General features: G+C 27.3%; 2 protein-coding genes across 2 annotated transcripts; one reads left to right on the top strand and one right to left on the bottom strand.

Moving 5' to 3' along the window:
- Positions 1–138: 138 nt before the first annotated feature.
- LOC107450866 (tRNA-splicing ligase complex subunit RTRAF) lies at positions 139–2119 on the top strand. The gene is made up of 2 exons (XM_016066788.4): positions 139–592; positions 1581–2119. The coding sequence occupies exons 1-2, from the start codon at positions 251–253 to the stop codon at positions 1974–1976; spliced, it is 738 nt and encodes a 245-aa protein (XP_015922274.1). The 5' UTR covers positions 139–250; the 3' UTR covers positions 1977–2119.
- A 2737-nt stretch (positions 2120–4856) lies between these two features.
- On the bottom strand, positions 4857–20760 carry Ccm3 (programmed cell death protein 10 Ccm3). Its single transcript, XM_016066784.4, has 7 exons — positions 20342–20760; positions 19215–19268; positions 18047–18170; positions 12280–12406; positions 10553–10634; positions 8218–8300; positions 4857–7090 (listed from the first exon to the last, which is right to left on the bottom strand). Exons 1-7 carry the CDS (start codon positions 20411–20413, stop codon positions 7006–7008), a joined length of 627 nt encoding a protein of 208 aa, XP_015922270.1. The 5' UTR covers positions 20414–20760; the 3' UTR covers positions 4857–7005.
- Between the last annotated feature and the right edge of the window lie 2004 nt (positions 20761–22764).

Raw genomic sequence — 22764 nt, 5'->3', positions numbered from 1 at the left:
AGCTAAGCTTGAAAATGTATTACAAATAATTGAATCTTGAAAACCTTATTTATTTAAATCTCAAAATTTATATACTTGTTAAGTTTTTGAAATCATTTTCCGAATAATTCATTTTTCTAAGGATGAATTTATTGGATTGGCAACTGCATTAATTTTCGTTTTTCGCATTTTTCGCAGACAGCGAAGCAGAAGTCGAAATGTTCTTTTATTTGTTTAGAATTTTTTGATTAAAATAAAAAAACAATTAATTATGGCTTATCGCCGAAAATTAGAAGCATTAGGATACAAGCAATTCAATGAATTTAATGTATTTTCTGATGATGATTTTCGAAGTCTTGTTGTTTGGTTAGAAGATCAGGTTATACGTCAGTATCCTATAGAAGACAGATCACCTCTTCGTAACATCACGAATGCCGCATGGGAAGATGCATTCAAAGTGTATTTAGCAGATTTAGCATGCCCTTTTACCGAAAAAGAAGAAATTTGTGATTGGCTCTTAGGTTTGGCTGTAAGATTAGAATATGGGGATAATGTAGATAAATTTAAAAGCATCAACACTAAAAATTCGGATGTCAAATCTGCTAACCCACAGGTAAGGTCTATAGTTCAGACTACTTTCACGTAATAATAGTAGCAATGAAATTTATATTTGCTTAGAAACTCTGAAATATCTTTGTATTTTATGAAATGCTGATGCAATAGCAGATTTGCTAAATTAAAATGTCTTCTATTGAGAGTTTATTTGCTTAGTTTAGCATCAGAAATATAGCGCTTAAAATATTTCCGTATCGTGATCTGTTGCGCCAACTACAACTCAACTGCCATGACGCCAAATGGATTTATAACTTTCATATCTTTTTAATAAAACTTGTAAATGTTTACATGAGGATGGTGCTAGTTACACCCATGGAGTTTCTTGCTGTTTGTTTTTGTTGTTTTTTTTTTTTTTTTAGTTTCTCACAAACCGCTGCTGGAAAATTGGATTTTTTTCTGCTACAGATCATAATACAAAAATCTTCCAAATAAACGGAGATTTCCGGATCATGATCTGTGGCAGAATAATTGGTAACTTCTGGAAGCAGCCCACAAGAAACTAAGAAAAAACATCACAGAAAGGGACTAACTCAAAAGGTAGAACCCCTGGGCAATCATATACATTATTTTTTTTAAACTAATTTGCAATTTTAAAACCTACTTGGCGATTGTAGTTGGTGTGAAAAATCACGATACAGAAATATCTCCAAAAAAAGCTATTTAATTTATGCTAAGTGTGAGAAGATTTCTTTGTCGATATCTGTGACAAAAAAGACACCAAATTTTGGGGGTTTAAGTTAGGTTTAATCAGTTTCAGGTGACAACTCTGCTATTGCAACTGCTGATTCATTGTAACACTAGATTCACTGTGTTCACAATACATGTTGTAATCTGAAAAGAAAGTAGTGTAATATGCTAAAAATCGTGTAAATTACCTCAATGAAATATAAAACTCATTGTTCTTATAATTTGGATCATTTTCAAATTCTGTTCAAGTTTAATTTTTATTTGTTCTGTTTTATTAATTGTTCTCATTGTTATTTTAGATTAGTGCAAAGAATCCTTTAGATAATCTAGATTTTGAAAGTGCTGAATTCAAAGGTTTAGTGAAATCTCTCGCAAACACCCTAAACATTGCTCAGCATCCTGATCATCTAGAAACTTTAAGTGCTGTTTGTTCTGTCATTAAAAGTTCTTACTCGAAAACAGCACTTGAATCTAGACAAAGCAAAAAAAGTGGAAAATCTACCTCTGTATTGGACAGTTCATTAGAGTTTGAAAGCAGTGATCCAGTTCTTAACAAGGCTGCAAAAATATTGAGATTATGTTTTGTACATGATCTTAGAGAATTGCAAACCAAAATAAATGAAATTATTGTAAGTGTTCAGAATGTTACAGCTAATCCCAAGACTGATACTCGACTTGGTAAAGTTGGTCGTTAAATATAACTCTGTATTTTCGACTCTGACTTTTAAAGTCACGCTTGTACCATATTCCTGTTGAGTATAAAATCTGAGCTACTATCTATAGTGTTCCTTGGAGCACCTTGCAAGTATAATAATAAAAAATTTTCTAAAAAAACTTGTTTGTCATCAATCTCAGTATACATATTGTTTCATATTCGTTAAAAGTGATTACTTATTTTTGGTCTGAATTTTGTAAAAATTTAATGTACATCATTTTCAACTTCTGAACTTATTTAAAATTTTGATTTTTACTAACTTCATACAATTTTAAAGTGCATGTAAAAGATGGTTACTCTATTTTCTCCCATTTTAAAAATTTCCTTTCCCAAGATCTGATATTTTCCTCTATTTTAAATCTTAAAAAAAAAAAAAAAATTAAATAAATCTAGTCAAAACAAATTTGTAGAGGGTTTTAATTCTGTTTAAAAAAAAAATTTGATATTTTTCCACTACAAATTGATGTACACAGAGTTCTTGTAAAAAAAAAAAAAAAAAAAACATTTCTTACATTTTTCTTAGAAAAAAAATTACTATTAAAATTATAGTTTTATAACACCTTGTAATCAAGCATGTCTTGAATAAATTTTTGACTTTTTCTTCCATTTTTCTAGCACTTTAATTGCACATACTTCTATATCTATGGTTAAATAAATCTGAGGCTTTTAAGTTAGTGTTTCAATAAATTTAAATTATTGTGAATGTTGATCAACTTATTTTACACATAATTTGATAAAACATGAAAATTCAAACAATGATTATTAAGATCATAAGAATTAAACGACTTTATAGCTCCAAATGGATTTATTCCACTTCCAATAACGAAGACTGAAATAAGATAAAATATTAATCCTTGTCACTTTATCCTGTAAGAATTAGACTCTTATACAGATTTTAATTTCTGAAGTATATTGGCACCATTCTCCCTACATACTCTTAATAAATTATTTTAAATTTCCTTTAAAATGTCTACTGTTTACTTAGTTATTACATTAATTTTCATCAATAAATATTTCCATAAGTTTAATTATTTTAGTTGTAGTGAAATTGTTGACACCTTTAAATATCTGTTTTGCATTTTCAAACTTCTAATGTAATGTTACTCTATGCACAAAACAGTGTATAATTTAATTTGAGCATTTACTTTTTTTTATATAGTAAACAGCATGCTTGCAACTTCAAAGCTGTAATTTATTTACTAAAAATTAAAAACTTGCAAATATTTTGATTATAAAATTAGATTTTTTAAATGGAAATTTAGTGAAAATTAACTATGATTTTATAAATAACAAATTTTACAATGAAGTTTTAGGATATTAAATAATTTTTACCATAGAATAATTACTTTTGAATTTACTTGAAAAATGAATCTAAAATATGAAATAAGATTTTGATTAATATATCTTATTGTGTGTTTTTTCACACATTAAAAAGATTCGATTTTTATTAAAATCGTTTATTTTCCCCTTCTAGTAATTTAACCCCACCCAATTTTCAAAGTCATTTAACCAATAAGTTTGGCATGCACATCACAGAAAAAATATTCTGTAAAGTAGTTAGTCGAGCATTTAAAGCAATCATCTGTATAAAATATATTTCAATAAAAACCACAATATTCTTATTTTGATTCTTAAAAAAATTGACGAAAAACTTTGATATATTAAGTTTAGTTGTTAGCTTGCAGTGCTGCCAGTCAGAATTGCAGTAGCCCTTTTCTGACTGGCTGGTAGAACACTTATACCATATATCATTTACCGATATACGATCACCCTCACTGTGTCCTATTTAACTCAAAATAACCTATGAATCAAAAGCACCTCCATTGCCGCAAAACACTCCTCAGACTTAACTGTCACAAGACTACAAGATATTAGCATGTGAAAGAGCTTCTGGAACAAGGACTTGTCTTTCTTCTACTTTGTGTTTAGATGTTTATTTTTCTTTCTTTGTTGCATGTATTTGTATTCCCCACCATTGGAATAAAAGTTCATAAAACAGAATTCAGCAGAGTTTATGGTGGTACTTCAAAATAGATATTACTATTTGAGAAAAAGAAAGTACTGAAGCATAACTCCAATTTTCCTACACCTATATGTACTTTCTGGTGCTTATAATTTTTTTTTCCATAAGAAAATGTTGAAGCTTTTAAAAAAAAAAAAAAATTCATTTTATTTTTTTGAAAAATACTTGTTTTACATTAACCAATATTGAGCAAATAGACTACCGCTTATTGTAGAACTGCACAGCCGTCAATATTCCCAACTTCTAGCTAAAAAAATATATAAAAATACACAACTGAAAAAATTAATAATGTAGTTATTACCATGAATAAAAAAAGATTATAGCTATAAAACTCCAAAATATAATATAATGCTTTTGCTCTTTTGAATTTTTTTAACCAACAGTTAGCAAAATGATTAATTTTAAAATTAAAGAGGGTACTAGTTTATACACAGAAAAAAAAAATTCTAATTTATTTACATTTATAATAACAATACTGATTTGTTTTTTTTGCTTAGAAAATAGTCTACTCATAACTTATAGTTCTTAACAATTTGTTCTACTTGTCTTTTAATTTTTAAAACAGATATTGTTCTTATTAAACTAAGGAAATTTTTTATTAATGACACAAAAAGTGAATTCATTGAGGCCTCAAAAAAAAAAGTTTTGCATTATTTTTGAGAGTACAATTTTTTATTTTATAACTAAATAATATTAATTTATAATTATGTCACGAAACCTATTAAATATTGCGGTTTATGGCTCCTTCATCAGTTATTTAAGGTTAAATATATGTGGACTGTTCTTAAAACTATGTGAATGATGCTTATACTGAATACTTGAAATTAAAAACGGCAATTCTAAAATTATGATTTATTATCACAGGTAATCCCATAAAACACATTACAGTAAAATATCCAGCACCTTGTACATACTTTAGCAAATACTGGAATCAAATAACAAAATATGCTTTAGCTTCTTTATATACAAAGATGCAAAACTTAATATATACCTTTAAATAATTTATTTAAATGGACAGCAATAGACATTTTCAAATAATTCAAAATTTGTTAATATATTTTTGATATAGTAAATACACAACAGTTTACTATAAAAAAGAAATTGCCAAAGTATTTACCATCAAACCAGTATCAGTTAAATAAAAAATTATATATATAATTTGTACAAATGTCTATGCATAAACATTTTATTTGGAACATACTGACATATGTTAAATCAAACAATATTAAGTGATGAAGTTTTAATGATTTGGATACATTCAATATGTTAGGTAAAATAAAAATTCATCACAGTGAATAATAAACAAAATATTTTTTCAAAAAAATAGTTTGAATCAACCAGTTTTCTCTATCATTACTTTAGAGATACCATTTTAAAATAATACAATGAAAATTATATGTCATAGTTTATTTAATCATCATAAATTTAAAAATTAGGAAGAAACTAATTACAAAATTAGTTATAGCTTAATGTAAATTAGTATTTTTCTTAAGAAATCATTTTAAAAAAATTCTGCCAAAAATAAATACATTAATGATTATAATTTAGTAGACAAGATGGATACCCATTTCCGCTCTTAATATCAGCAGAAAAAGATGCTGCTCTTGATGTTAATCATGTATAACGAATGTCAAAAAATAATTCTAATGCATATGAAAATTTTAACACAAAGGTACATTTAAACTTGATTAGAAGTTTAAATTTTCCACTCTCCCTAAGATAAAAAACAAATTCTTGGGCAAGAGAACCATTTTTGGTGCCTTTAATAACATTGAGAGAAAAGATTACCTTTTAACCAATTATGCAATATGTTCTGGAAGAATATGTTAAGTCAATGGTCCCAAGTTTGCCCTAACTACCCCAACAGGGCATGCAAAAACATTTGTAACTAACTTGCAAATTGTTCTTACTAGAACTAATTTAGAATGCATTGAACAATCAACTAAAAAATTAAAAAAAAGTCACCAATAGAAAATATTAGGAAATCGCTGTATAAGCTATTTTATTAGTATGATATAGTCAAGATTCTAGCAGCATCTCACAAAACTTACGCAGTTCTGTTAAAGACGCAAAAACAATATTTTTTTATCAAGCATTTTTAGATTTTCTCTTTGATATAATTTATGAGTGTAAAACCTTTTCCAGCTAATGTTTTTTATTTGCTTAAAACATACTTCTTATAAATCTGGCCAAAATTTTAATGTTATGTTGCAATCCTAATAAATAGAGGTTAAAAAGCAAATCAAAATAATAAGATTTAGAACCATAAGAGAATATTAAATTATACTAAAGTTTTTATTATAAGGAATAAAAACCACCTGTTTTTATCTCTACCAATAAAACTATTTTTATTATCTATTGCTAACTTTATTAACATTATATAGGATAATAAAATATAAATCATTATTCAGATTTATAATTTTATGTAAACTCGTTTAAAAAAAAGTTTTCCATGCATTATTAATCTATTGGACAAAACTACACTAAAAATTAGAAATTGATTTAAAACATTTTATAATTAGTATGGAGAGCAATAAACACTTGTTTTATCTTTATGGCACAAGAAATTTTAATAATTGATAGAAAAACCTTTACAGAAACCTTGGACGTTAATTGTTATACATTGTTTTCAAAAATCAAAATATAATTATTTTAACGTTAGTTTTTACAAATAAAATGTTATACACAGGGGCTTTTCAAAGCACCAATAAAAGTAACAGAACTCTATAAATATTTTATAATGAAACAACAGAGACTTATATTACACCAAACATTCTGACTTGTATAACATTATAATAATAGTTAAATCTTTTACCTATATATTATTTAACCAGTCATAGGTAAGAAAAATTAAGAAACTAGTATCCATAAAAGATTTAAAATATTCCTTTATACAAATGAGAGCCTCACAAATAAGTGTGAGATAAAATGAAAAACTTTCTAAATATACTTAATGAAGGAAGAATTAAAGCTAGCACAATGAAAATCAATCACACTTATGCTTGACAGTGATCATGATCAGGTTGGTTTGATGAATTAAACAAATGGCACTGAGAAAAACAGCCTGTGATCTAAGATGGAAAAAAAGAACATTAAAAACGTTAATAAACCCATAAAATATTGCATATTTTTACATGGGATCATTCAAATATTACATAAAGCATCCAACAGACAGGAAGGGTTTGAGATTTGCTTGTCTTTGCTGAAAAGTTGAAGGGAGGGTATGAGCAATAAATTATGTAAGACATAAAAACCACATTGTCATATTTTTTTTTAAATGCAAATGAGGAAAAAAATTACATTTGGTAAAATTTGAAGTAAAAGTCTGGAGTAAGAAAAAATTAGACAAAAATTTATTTGAAAAGTTTCGGAGGTCGAGAATTGTAACCACAAGAGGAAAGACAAAAGATTTTTTATATCCCACTTTTTTTATTTTATCCCACTTAAAATTTTATAAAACGAATTGACACTTATTTTTTTATTATTATTACAGCGTTAGATTATTACAGTAAAAGTACAAATTAGAGCAAAAAACAAGGGGAAGTATTGCAACTTTTTAACAGGGTGCATAGCCAAATTATTCAACAAAAAATAAGCACTTTTCAAGCACTCAAAAAATATTTTCAAGAATTTTAAAAAAATATCATAATTAGGAAGGGTTGGAAAGTTTTTGACATTTGACGGTTTTATCTTGTTTTAACATTCATGTCAAAGGAAAAAAAAAAACCTTTTGTATTGTTTTTGACAATTGTCAAAAATCATGAAATTTTGAGTCATGTGAAACGGATGGAGTTTTCATACGCTACGGACTGACAATGCGACGAAATAGATTGGGGTTGAATTAATTGTGAAAACGTTGTATAGAACAATGTGAACTGTGTCTTTTTGCATAATTAGAAGCAAAAATCAACATAGTAAAGGAAAAATCTCATTTTCGAAAAGGGAAAATTGAGCGCTTTTTAAAAACACCTTTAAGGGCTTTTAAAAATCGAAAATAAGCATTTTTTAAAAACACTACGAACCCTGTTTAAGTAACCACGGGAAGAGTTTTGTTGTTTTGCTTAAATCTTTGACAAGGTGAATCAAAAATCACCCAAAACATACTAATGTAATATTGGAATGGCCCCTCACATAACAGTTAATTACAAAAAACATAGCATTAAAAATTTACATAGCAGGAAAAATAAATCAAACTTACTGTCCTTCTCTAAAGAAATCTTTCAATGTATTACTGAAGCGTTTTGAATATTTGACAAATTCTCTCTTCCTCTGATCCAAAGCCTATAAAATGTGGTACATTAATTAAAAAACAAATCTTTCTTACTTTAAATAATGCATCTGAATTAATAATATTTCATATTGTACAAATCATTGACAAATTTAATATATTTAAAAATATATACTTGATTTGTCCATTGTTATATTTTACTATTTGTTTTTGCATTTAAATATAAAACTAGAAAAATGTATCCTGTTTGAATAAAACAAAAATTAATAATATAAACACAATGCCGCAATTGTAATTCAAATAAAACTATCTCTTTTTGTTTTCAAATATAAAACTATGTTAATGTATTATTTGTGAATAAAATAGTATAAATTAATATATTTTAAGTTAAATGACACAAAAAAAAGAAATAATTTTAAATATAATAAACACTTTGCATAAATTAATTGTATTAATAACAGTTTAGGGATTAGAATTCTTTCAAAAAATTTTATGACAATTTAATGATAAGATTCCATGTCCAAATTTTTTTGCCTTTTTAAGCAGTTAAACAGCATTCTATTATTTTTGAAATTTTACAAAAAAAAAAAGTGTTTTCAAGCTAAAACTTTAAAAGATATAAAAATAAGAAAAAAATTAAAGTGTTTAGAAATCATGAAAAATATGGAAGGTTGCTGCATATAAAAATAAGCTGAAATTTAAGAAAAAAAATCAACTATTTAAAACAAAAAACTTGCCATTTAATAAAAATTTTGAGAAAGTTGAAGTGATTTATTTTCAGAAAAATATAGGCAAACCTTTTTTTAGAAATCTTAATACTACAAATTGTTTTTTTTTTTTTTTTTTTTTTTTGCTTGAATACCAATTTCCACTTAATATTTTGATTTCTCTGCAATAAAAGTCTCAGTAAATAATGGAGAGATTGTGAAGAAATTTTACTTAATATTTTATATTTTATTTTACTAAAATCTTATAAAGAGTGGGTTGTTTTTATTTAAAGAATTAATATTATTAACATAAAATTAAAACTATAAGGTTTAATGAAAAAAATTTCATTACTAAAATAAGTCAACTACTCATTGTCCACTAAATCAAACAAAACAGTTTATAAAACTAAGTACCACTTTTTGAGATATTTGTAATATAAATTTATATCTAAAGTTTCCCCATAAACTATATTGTTTATGTTAACTTATAGTTTACATGACCTATTAGTTAGTGTAAAATAATAGTTGGGTTCTTTTTTCACACTTTTTTAAGTTATAGGTTGCATGAGATGCAATCCTTTTAATATTGTTCTCATTTTCTCCCTTTTAGCATTAAACATTAGCCGCATACCATAAACCAAAGCCGCATTTTACTGAAAAGTACTAAAACTAAGACAAAAAGAAACTTTCATATCATTTCCTAAATAATATGTCACCAAACTCACAATTACAATATGGATATTGCATTTTTCAAATCACTGTTTTGTAAATCAATAAACAGCCAATCCACTTAGAGCATATGTAGCTAGGCTATTAAGTATTTCTAAATATTCAATTATAATAGAGTTTCCATAATTAACTAATCTAGACTGAACCTAAACTGCACTATAGAAAATTTGAATTAATTTCAAAAGCGTGCTATTTAATGAATAAATAGAAGCAACTTTTAAATTTAAATGCAATATATTTAAATGAAAAATGCTCAATCACCCACACAGCTTTCTAATACACAACTACCTCCTAGAATGGATTTTTTATCTTATGAGTGCAATCTGTGACATGACATTACGTTCTTAAGCATTTTTTGGCCCTTTCTGAATTAAACTTATGTTAGGCAGTAAACAATTGTATGGATCGCATCCAAATTTAGTGAACCAGAGTTATTTATTGTTAAGGGGCTTTGCAAGGTAGATGCAATTATTTTTTCATGGGTTGTGTATTTTATTGGTCATTGCTATTTAAGTACATTGATTTCTTTTTTTTTTCTTTTCATACAGGAAAAATGGGTTTATTGAAAAGTTGAACAATGGAGAATCTGTTATACTTTATTTTGATTTCAGCACATAAAATAAATAAAGTAAGTTAAGCATGTAAAATTCAAGCTGTCTTGTTTCTGCACAAAAAAAAAAAAAACTTTGAAGTCATCTAGAATGCACTAATGGTGGAAGGAAACTTTTTAAATATGCCAAATACTAACTCTTAGAACTTTCAACAAAACATCAGGATTGCATTAATAACCTAAAATTACCCACGAATATTAAGACATGTAGAAAAATATTACCAAATAAAAAGTTTTTTAAAAAAAACAGGCAAATTACTTGTTTTCCAGTCTGTGATGGAATATATCCCGAAACTTCATTAACAGCATCAAGTAGTTTTTTTATGGCACTTGCAATTTCTCTACAAGAAAAAATAAAAAAGTATCTGTTAACAAAACACTAAATAAAATGTCATTTAAAAAATAATTATGGAAAAGACAAATAAAGTGAGTGCATTATAAATCACTTCATTACCAATTTTAAAAGCTATTATGTCTGCCATATTAAAAAATCCTATAAGTCTGAAGAGGGCAGTAATTCAATATTTTATGATGGTTTCATCACTTAGGACTGATTCCTTTTAGGCCTTACAAAATTAATGGAAATTGGTTGCTTGGTTTAGGTTTAATAGCTAAATGAGTTTTGCAACAAAATAAGATTGAACTGAAACAAACTCCAAATAAAAATACAAATTATATGATGTTCTGAGGATAAGAAATGAACAACAAAACAAAGATCTTCCGTGTCCCTTGAGTTGTGTCTTTCTGCATGAAAAAGGTAAATTTACTTGAAAATAATTTTAAAAAATAATTAGACCACAGATAAAAGTTTTTTAGATGGAATAAAGTTTAAAAATTTTTATACCTGATAAAAGCAAAGAAAATATAATTAATAAAATATAAGTTCCTTTACTAAACTTTTGTCAAATTTATATTTTCAAACACAAACTTTTTTCCTGATAAGTGCTTCATAAATTTTTTAAGAGAGAAATACAAAAGCATGAAGAAAAAAAAAATTATTGTGTGATAATTCAATCATGTAAAATATTTGTGGCAACAGAAGAAAAAGTCTAATCAATAATAAACTAAAATAATACTAAATAAAATTACAATTTTTATCCTTCCATACCTTAGTAAATTGTACTCTTCAAAGAAATATAATAGCAGGAAAAACTAACCCTTTGCTTGTGGCCGGTACAGCTTAGGTACCGATCAAAAAACTACTCTCATTGCAGCGCTGGATCAGCATTTGTGCCAGTAATTCTCTTCCCCTTATATTCAATGACTGCTTTCGAACTTGTCATTTCTTCAAGAATCTCCTGCAGGGCTGGGATAGTCTGGGTTGGTAGGGCATTGGACCCATGTCCAAGTGGTCCTAAGTTTGATCCCCATCAGCCGCAGATTCCCTGTGCGGTAAATGGTGACTGGTGCATGCTCGACCAGTTGGGTCACAAAGTCATCCACATTCCCAAAACAAATCCTACGTCTAATCTAAACCTAAATCTACCAACTGAATTTGAGATTGATCTTTTTCTGGCTCAGTACAAATTTACAGAAATCAGCTAAAAAAAGTTATAACTTTTTCTCATAACGTGTTAGACATTACTAATAAAATATGCCAAAATATGTGCAAATTACGACGCATTCTACAACCCTGCTACCGTTCCCTCCAAAAAACTTGACATACCAATTCCAACAACATTTTCCTACTCATAACTGGTTAAAGCAGTTACCTCTCACTTGCTATGTGGGGGATGAATTTCAGCAAGAAAACGTCGTAATAAGAGGAGGATTTTTTCACCTGACTAACCCCAACTAAGAAATTAAGAGATTATTTGTAAGTGATAAATTATTAAAATAAAAATTCCATGTAGTTTGTGTATTTGTGGTTTGTAAACTCAATACAACAGCAAAAAAAAATTTAAATATTTTAATTTACAAAATAATTATTTGTATTTAAATAACTATAAAAATATAAACATTTTCAGATAAATGAATTATACTTACTTTATTGTTTCTAAAAATGTCTTTCGATCATTAATTTCATCTGGTATGCGACTTAATATTCTTTTCAAAGAAGAGGATTTTTTATTCAGCTCTTGAAATGCATCTTCATGGCGAGTTGATTTATAATCTGAAACAAAAACATCAACTGTTATGTCACATTTCTGTACAGACAGCAATTGAATGATTTAAAAACTACTAGTATTCTGCTATTTTAACAATTGTTTTTTTAAGGAGTAATAAATCTGCTACATAAATGAGCAATATTAAATTTTTTTTTAAAAAAAGGCAAATTGAAAGACATTTTAATTAAATGGGCATCTTTTATTTCATTGCCTGTTTACCAGCTTAACGCCATATGTTTAAAAATCAAATGCGTGGACGATCACCGGCCAACCCTGTGGTAGAATTTTTTCGGGCTTTCTGCGATGTACCTCTTTAATACTAATATCTTTCTGCAAGATAGCTTTGAAAATAACAAACATACATGTTACTAATTTAAAGTAACAGAAGCATCAACTTCAAAGAAAAAGAAAACTTTTTTAATCGAATATGTAACTTTTTTTTCATTCTAATAATATATCGATATTTTTGCATTTATGTAGGGGGATAAGACACTAATTAATTTTTTTCTTTTTTGTAAATCATCATAACAGTAAAAAAAATAAAAAAACGTGAGATCCGTTGTAGTAACTACCAAAAAAGATAGACAGCAAAATCACGCAAATCAGACCCATCAAAAAGAGGTTACTAAATGCCTGTTTTCATTTTGAGATTCAGTTGTTGTAATAATACAGTATTAAAAATATTTGATTTTAAAAACTATGCGTAAATCAATAGTAATAATTGCATAAAAATAGAAAGAAACTTTCTGCAGAAAAAAAAAAACTTTTTACTTCATTACTTCATTATTCTCAAATGAGAACCAAAAAATCTCCAGCATTTTTTTTTTTTCACTCCCATGCGCAAGAAAAGCATTTGCCACATGGCCGGCCAGCCAGGATATCTTCCTCCTTATAGAAGAGATTCTTCTGTTGTTTTTAGGAATCCTATTGCATACTTCAAATGAATGAGCCTACAGTTGATGACTTCACTCAGATCTGGCCAATACGCATCTAGTCGCAGATTTCAAACATCTTATTCGAGTTTCCGGCTTTAAAAAATTTTACCCGAAATTAAAATCTTCGTCATAAATTTTTTTTTATTATTATTTTTCGCTCGTGTCTTTTTTTAAGAGACTTTGCTCTAATTATTCTATTGTGCAAAAAAAAAAAATTAAAATAATGCTAAATAAAGATTTTGACTATTCATTCAATGATTTTAGTTATTATATTTACTTTGCATAATTAATACGTTCTCTTTCCAAATCAATATGAAGAGCATACTGTGTACTTAAAATGCAATAATTTAAAAGCGTGATATCGATTTTAAAGTAGTACACCATTTTGAATTTTACTCCTCAAAATTAATAGAGGATTGAAAAAAATCTCCAAAAATTCATTTCTGATAACACCATTATTTCCCATCATGAAAACTTATTATTAAAATCAACATTCAGTGTTATCAAAATATATAATATAAATTTGTTACATTATAGAAACTTGTCATAGCTAAGTAATTTTAGTTTCAAAGGTAATTGAAATTTAGAATGCCAAAGAGAAAGAAAATTAAAAGTCTAATTAAAAAAAATTGAATTATCTAATTATTGGCTATTTTAATATTAAATATGTATATATGCTTGCCACAACAATTCTACTTGCTATTATGAATTGTCATTATAGCAAATTTTTTAGTGATGATAGTTTAATATAAAATTTAATTATATAGAGCTATATAAACACATATATAGAGAGAGTTTATTTAAAAACATAGGCCAAGAATTTTTAAAAAATTTTCAAAAGCTTAACTTTGCTTAGATCATAACTTTTCAAACTGTTAACTTAACAAAATTTCAAAGGAACATAACCAACAAAAAATTTTCTGTTGGTGGAGCATAAATAATAAAATCGCTAAATATTTTAGAACAGCACATACAAAACACAAAGTTATAGTTTAAAATAAACTGCCAAAAAATATCAAAAATAAGAAAGGAATATATTTTCATAAATGTTCTCTTGCCACTAAAATTTTCTCATAAGACAGCAAACAAAGAGAAAAAGTTAAACATGCCTCAGCTTTAGACAGTTCTCATTGTTAATGTCTGATTTACTTCTGTTTTTAGATAGTTGATCTGATCCAAACTGGTATATTGAGAAGTATAGGAGAAACTAAAGTAAGCAACAACAAAAAATCAGTGAAACAAGCATTCAATAGGTTTTTATTTCTTAAGAAATGTAAACAAATAAACTTAGATGGATGGTTAGTCCAAAAGAAAAGTCGAAAATTGCAAAAAAAGATTGCAAATATTTTTTTTCTTCACATCAGCTTAGATACAGATTTTGAATTTCAGATATCTTTTCAAAGAAAAAGCCTACTCCTGGCTAGGACTGGGCTATAAATCGATATATCGCGACATATCGATTCAACGCCTGTATCGGCAGGCTGATACAGCGACTTTTGTTCCAGGCGATGCATTAGAAATCTGATTTAAGCCGTCGAGTAAAGAAGACGAAGGATATAGCGATATACGACATAGCGATACAAGACACGCAAGGATCTCTTACGCTCCGATGTCAACTCGAGCTGGGGAAGACGATGTTCCTAACGTTATATTGAAACGGCCTTGATTGATGAGCGGTAGAATCAGAATCAGTTTTGAGAACATATATCGTGATCTCGCATGTTCGTTTCCGCACCTCTTAGTTTTTTTTTTCTTTGTCGCGACTTGATTCGTTTCTTGTAGATTATTTTCAATGGGACTGACTTTGTGATCGCCATCGTTACCTTGTTCTAAACGTAATCCATTATTGAAAAGAATATATAAAGAAGTGTTTCTTAATTAATTAGGTAAATTTTTTCTTGAAACAAAACTTTTTTATTTTTTAATTTGAAAATTAATTTTGATATTACAGTAGAGAACCATTTATCCGGTATCCAGATAACCGGGAAACCAGAAAACCGGGAAAAATTTTGCTCGATTTTCCCGCCATTTTAAACTAGAACGAAAAAAGCGGAAATTGTACTCATCCTTGAAGTTGAGTAGAGGAAAATGTAAGGAAGGGGAAATTTTTTTTTCCCGTTTACCCAGAGAAACGTCATTTCCTCCGTGACCTTGAAGGCAGGGAAGGGAGGAATGTTTTATTTTTTCCTTTAGGCCGTCAATCAAACTCAAGGGTGTGGCATGCTGATTTCGTTTTCTGCTTGATTTACGAGGGGGTGGGGAAAATGCATTGCATGCATATCAGTGAACAGAAAAAGAAAAGAGAAAAATATATTTATTTGACATCGACTAATAAAAATAAAATCTTTTTCTTTTGAATAAATTCTCATTCTTTGGAAGTGCGGTATCAATTGCAAGTTTTTCTTGGTGTGGAATCACATCTGCTGTAATTAAAGATCTTGTTTTTATCAACAAAAAAAATAATAAAAAGGAGAATTGTTTATTAATTTAAACATAGGATTATTTTATGAAGCAGATTGCAGTTTTGTTTTTCTGATTCCACTACGTTTGATTTTTTTTTTCTTTTCGCGATAAATTTCGCACTCAATAAATTAATTCTTTTTATTCATAAATTTTATCATTAGGTTTTTTTTTTTAATTCCGTTGATCTTGCCTTGTTCCGGGTTTTAATATTTATGCTAGTCCCTTTTTTAACTATCGTTTCGGTTCGATAATTTTCAAGTGTTTTTATTTGGATTAATAAGTTTTCCTTTTATTTTATCGTTTCCCCCCGTATAATTAGGTATGAAATATATTGCGTTATTTAATCATTGGTTTTGTTTATATTATTTAATTTAGGAATTGTAATTATTTTTAAAAAATAAAAATTAGAATTTTGTATTTTTTAAACTTGATTTTCTTGTCTAAACTTGCAAATTTTTTTATTCTTTTAAATGTTGTATTTCTACCATTTTTTTTTCTTTTTAAAGTTAGGAGTACCTTTCTTTTTTCTCTTACTTTATGCATTACACTTTTTCCTTGTACTTCGGGTTCGATAAAACATCGATTAACGACACTTTTTGGTCGATCCAGAAAACCGGGAAATTCAGATATCCGGGATAGCGATGGTCCCGAGCATCCCGGATAATTGGTTCTCTACTGTATATGTTTAAGTATTATTTTACATTATTGAATTTATTACAAACGGAAATCTAATTTAAGGTGCCCATAAAGAATTAAATTAAAAGGTAATTAAATTTGTTAGGCTATTTTTTACTTTATTTTAATTTATTAAAAACTTTTTTAGTAAAATAATAATTTAATGGGTTTTTATTACTGATTTTAAATTTATAAATCCTTAGTTGTTTTCATTTTTATAAATAAAATTATAACAAAACTTATTTTTCTCTTTTGGATTTGGACATAAGTCAATCAACTTTGTTTATTCAAAAAAATTAGTAATTCTTGCGATTGCAACTTCTTTTTTTAAAATCATTTAGCACTTCGTTTTATTAAAGAGTATTATGAATTCGTTTTATTAAGAGTAGTTTTTTAATTTTCTTTCAATATTGTCAGTTGAATATATTAGCGAATATCATAATTTGTTTTTATTTTTAAGAAACTAAACCTTACTTTGTTTTTTCGTTCAGAATTCGGTAATTATTCAATTTAACTTTACTATTTATGTGAAATAATAATGATAAAAAATAGTGTTGTTTTAAAAGTGTTTTTTTTTTTTTGTTTAATTTATTTAGCACTTTGTTTTAAGCATACAAATAATTTTTAACAAACTTATTTTTTAAATTTTCTTTCTATATTGTTAGGTAAATTTTTTTTATTATTTATTTTTAAACTAGGAAATCTTTCGTTATTTGCGCAATCATTTTTAGAAAATATAACAATATCTTTCTTAAGCAAAACATATACATCAAATTCATAAATTGATTTAAATCAATCTGAGTATGAAGTTTTGATAGAAATCCGACTTTCTGCACCTTACAAGTAAATGAATTTCAAAAATACTATATCGCGATGCAAAACTGACGATGCATCACGATATAAAATTTCCTATATCACCCAGTCCTACTCCTGGCATATATACAAGTGGGCTTAGATTCAGAAATATAATACATATTTAATAAAGCATTTTTTTCTTTTTCTTTTACATAGATCTGTCTAAATCAGAAATGACAATTTAAAATTCAGAGCCGTGATGGCTTAGGGAATAAAGCGTTCACCTTCCAATAAGGTGAACTGTGTTTGAGTCCCAGCAATGGCTGGTTCGTACGAATTCCACATTCAGCTTGGACTGACCACAGTGCTGACGTAAAATATCCTCAGTGGTAGACGGATCATGGTTAGAGTCTTCTTGCTGCCAGTCTAACCGTAAGTGGTTTTCCTCTCCATGTAACGCAAAATGCGGGTTAGTTCTATCAAGAAGTCCTTCACAAAGACAATACTTAACCCCGGAGTTCCTTGTCTTTTGGATTCAGTTCAAAATAACAAGGCTACAGAGTTTAACATTAGTAGCCATAAACTCAAAAAATTGGGTAGGCTGTTCAGCAACGGTTATAAAATAAAATTTAAAATTCAATTAAAATAAACACCAAAAAATTATATAAATGCATATTTCAGTATAACAAAAATATTAATAAAACCCTGAAAACAGGTATCATTATAAAATCTACTTAAAGCATATGCATAATTATCACAACCTGCTTCATAGCATACCTTCACAATCAGGAACCGAACCTTGAAGTTTTAGAAGACTTTCTGCCATATTAACGGAAAGATCAGCTTGTTTCACTAAACCCATGACTAAATCATATAAAAATCCAGGATGAACATTTTCTACCTGCATATTTTAAAAAGAAAAAGCTTTATACAAACATTAAAAAACAAAATATAAAAAATAGAGAATATCAGTACAAAAAAAAAAGTTCATTTTATTTATTTAACTATATAAGTATTAAAAGATAACATTCATATTGCTATATCTCAATATTTGAATAAAAACACATTCCTTCTTATCAATATCATGTTGAAATGAAATCATAACCCACTCCATTTAATTTAACAAGGAATTTTATATCATTAAAAGAGTGTTAAAGTAAATTACAATTAGCAGTCAAGAATCTACAAATCATAGGCATTGTCGTGCATAAGAAATGAAAAATAATAGACTATTTCTTTCAGAAGAACAAAGTTAATAGGAAATAAAACAAAATTCAAATGATAATATAAAATCATAAAGAAAAATTTTATGAAAAGATTAAACAGAAACTTTAAATTGTGATTTTGAAATAGAGAAAATGGAAAAACTCACTGATCATTAACATAATTTGAAAACAATTTTAAAAAAGAAAACAATTATTGTTGATCAGGGCTAACAATGCCGGAACAGTTCAAGCGATGCCCTTAATCCCCTATGATCCAGGGGGCCCCCAAATAAGGGAAATACATTTTTTCAAAATTCATGCTTCACACAAACAGTTTCAGTACACACTTCAAAAAATAACCTTTGTAATAATTATATTAAATGATATTGGATAGTTAAAAATATTAAATACTAAATCTATTAAAATATTTTTGCAATTAAAATATGTTTTTAATTAATAATTACTTTTGTTGTTTTTCAAAACAATGGTTATAATTGATATTTAAACTAAAGGAGCCCATAAAAATTTATGCCCCGGGGCCCCGAGTTACAAAGTTACGGCACAGTTGTTGATGTGTTGTATACATTAAGCAATATAATTAGCTTAAAAAAAATTTTAAAAATAAAAAGCATAAATATTTTGAATCCTAATAACTATAACAAATACATTCAAAGCATCTCCGAAATATATTAATGATTAAGTACCAAAGGAAAATGTTTGTTAAATAAAATGAAAAATACCTTTGAAACAGCAGCTTTTAAAGTCTGTGCAGCAGAAATATCTTTTCTCTCAAGCTGAAAAATTAAAAAGAAATCAAACAATTGCTTTTGCACATAGTTTTTTAACACATAACGAAAATCATTTACATTCTATTCAAGTAAACCTATAGGTTTACCTATAAATTATATTCTTAAATTAAGAAAATTATTAAATTATATTTATTTTCAATTTCTAAATAAGTTTCTAAAAGAAATCAGCAAGGAATAACAAAACAATTTGATGCAAAAAAAATTTTAATTGGTTTATTGATTGATATGTTAATAAGATAGATATCTTAAAAAATTAAGATTTCAATGAAATTGATATAATATTTATAATTAAGAAAATAATTTTTTATGTTCGTCTAAGCATCACATCTAAGCATTTCTTAGTCTAAGTGTACACCGTATATTTAGGATATATTGTCTTATAATTGGTTAAGCAAAAATTATTTGAGAGTCAGTAAACTTCCATAAAATGTAAGTAACAATAAAAATAAATTTTAAAACCTACTCGAATACCCAAATTTTTCAATTAATTTTAATAAGAAATTTTAAAATTAGAATAAAATAAACAGTGATATTGCAAGATTTATTAGAATGAAATATCTGATTCTCATTTTAATATTTAAGTGGAGTATAATATCTTTTTAAATTACAGCTCAACTTTCAGTTCGCAAATAAATTAACGCATACAAAGTTTCTTAACTTAAACAAGATATTCCATAAGGTTAGCTTAACTTATACAAGGTAGTCTATAGATTAATCGTAATGCAGATTTTAATTTAGTATTACAAAACACAGTTGGATGTTTAAAATTTTGATTAGCTTCAGAACTAGAGATGTAAATTGCTGTTTTTTATTTGTATAACTTTTGTAGATATAAATGGTATAAATAATAATAACATATATGATCACTTTAATTCTTAAATTGTATAAGAAGCATGTTCATCCCTTGCTGAATGGTACACGTAACTTGGCGATTTCGCGACATAAAAAGCTTCTAGCTTTACGACATTTAATACAGGTTTCCAAAAGTATTTCTCATAAATTTCTATGATTTAATTAAGAGTATATTTGAAAACGACAAGTTTTTGCCAATTTAATACCTTCTCTAATATAGGCCCAACGAGTATAGGCAGCACAAGGGCTGAAACAGGAGTATCTTCTCCCATTTTCATGCTTTTTGGAGATATTCAGTATATTAGTTCAAAATTATAAAATAAACATAAAAAAGGATGCAAGAAGTAATTAGCTTAAAACAATATGGTCATAAATATGTCACGTATACATAGACTCAAGTATTTGTTTTCGTTTTCCTACATCAATCATAACAAAGATTAAATTAAAATTTATTGCATAAACTTTCACAGTTTAAAGTAAAAATTCCAGAAAGAAACTACACACAGATGGCGCTAAGAAAATGAAAGAATAAACGATTCGTTATCAATTGACGATTCATATTTTGAACTAAGTACAGATAGCGCTGTTGTTCCTACGTAGCCTAATGGCGAAAGAAATGGACTACGGGAGGCGCAAGACAGAAGTCTCTACCTATGGCAATACTCTACATGCTTGAATTGGATGCATAGGATGAGGTAATAAAGTAGTTTCTGTCTTGAGTTTTAATCAGATAAAAAAAATTTAAGTTAGGAAAATATATAGCTCAAGACTGCATTAAGCATAGTTCTTAATTAAGACCTATGCTTTCTCTAAAGAAAGCATAGTTCTTAATTAAGAACTATGCTTCCTCTAAAGAAAGCATTGTGGAAATTTTAAGAAGCGTTTTTGACTAAAATGCGAAAAGTATTATGGAGGGGGAAAACATCGCAATATATTCCCATACAACTGAGAAGAGAGGGATTAATATATACGGCATAAGACATTTTCAAAATTTTAACTGTTCAAAAAATTTTTTAAAATTGGTTTACATTTGTTTCGTCTCAGCAAAATATCTTTTCTACTTATTTTTTATTTTATTTTTATTAAAATCACTCTAAGTAAAGTGCTTAGGTAAAATCTCATTCGAGCAATAAAAAATCTAAACATTTTTAAATATGAAAACTTCATATTTAAATATTTTCTGTTTCAATATGTTTGAATTTAAAATGTTTAATCTTAATTTCACAATAACATAAAAGCAATTATTTATTTAATTAATACAAATTTTATTCTTCTCAAAAAATTTCTAAAAATTTATTTATTCCAAAATAATTGCAAATGAAATATATTTTATAATTGTTAGCCTTTCGCATGTGAAAGACGTTGCTTCTTACCATCTTCACTGCGTGATTTAACAGAACTGTAAAATATTATGTAGGGAAGAGTTGGATAAAACGGGATACCATTATTGTTTTTATTTACTACGGAATATCTGTTAAGGAAAACCATACATTATTTTTTTTTGTAGCTACAACATTTATTGAAGCACACAAAAAACATATTTTAAACTAATTTTAATGACTGTGAAATAGAAAAAAAAATTAATTTCCAAACTCTTACATATCCCGTCTTAGCATACCTGGGTTGGATAAAACGGGATAGGGTTTACAATGTTTAATTTTTTGCATATATATAAATATAAAATTATAAATAATGCAAATATATAAATAATGTTCTTTATATATAAAAAAAAAAGCTCAAGTCATCATCAGAGAAATACATTACAATTAGTTCTAAAGAAAGATACAAAATCCTAGAGTCGAAAATAAAATGCTTAATAATGAACGTTAATAAACAAATTTTGCATTACTATATAAAGAGACTAAATTTTTCAAAGCTAATATAAATAAGTTGGCCTACATTAATAGGCCTACATTTATATTTGGCTATTTTAAAATGTAATAATCCAACAAATAAATAGGTGGATAAAACGGGACATAAAAACTCTATCCCGTTTTATCCAACTCACAATAAGTATCCCGTTTTGTCCGACTCCGACACTTTTTGAAACAAACATGGCTGCTGCCTAAATGTGAAAAGAAAACTAGATAGACTGCACATAAAAATATTGGTAAATAAATGGTTAATTAAATTTAATACTCACCGGAATTTTATTCCCATATATGTAGGCAGTACAATGTAAAAAACAACGCACGTAAATGTAAAAAATGGCAAAAAAATAGAGTAAAAAAGTTCTGAGACTTACAACTTTCTATCAAATAGTGATCTCGAGGCGGGACGCACCGAGAATGATATAATAACGGTCGAATAACACGTTTCTGTCGTTGTCCACTCGATAGCTGCAATAGTCTGGTCCCTAGGTGACGTATCCCGTTTTGTCCGACTATCCCGTTTTATCCAACTCTCCCTTACGTACGTACGTACGTGAAAAATATTATGTAAAATGTAGTCTGGCAAGAATTGTATGTTGCATAATGGTTCACACCCGTAATAAAATATACAGTTACACATTATAGGGGTCTCTAATTGCTTAAATGGTGGGGAGGGGGATATTTCGTCAAAAAACCAAATAAGTATTTAAGAAAGACAAAAATAAAAACATTAAAAGCATTTTCAATGAAAACAGCTT

Source organism: Parasteatoda tepidariorum, chromosome 6, assembly GCF_982258835.1.
Source record: "Parasteatoda tepidariorum strain Cologne lab strain chromosome 6, Ptep-v5.0, whole genome shotgun sequence".
Lineage (NCBI taxonomy): Eukaryota > Metazoa > Arthropoda > Arachnida > Araneae > Theridiidae > Parasteatoda > Parasteatoda tepidariorum.
This window is presented reverse-complemented; position numbering and strand designations above follow the sequence as displayed.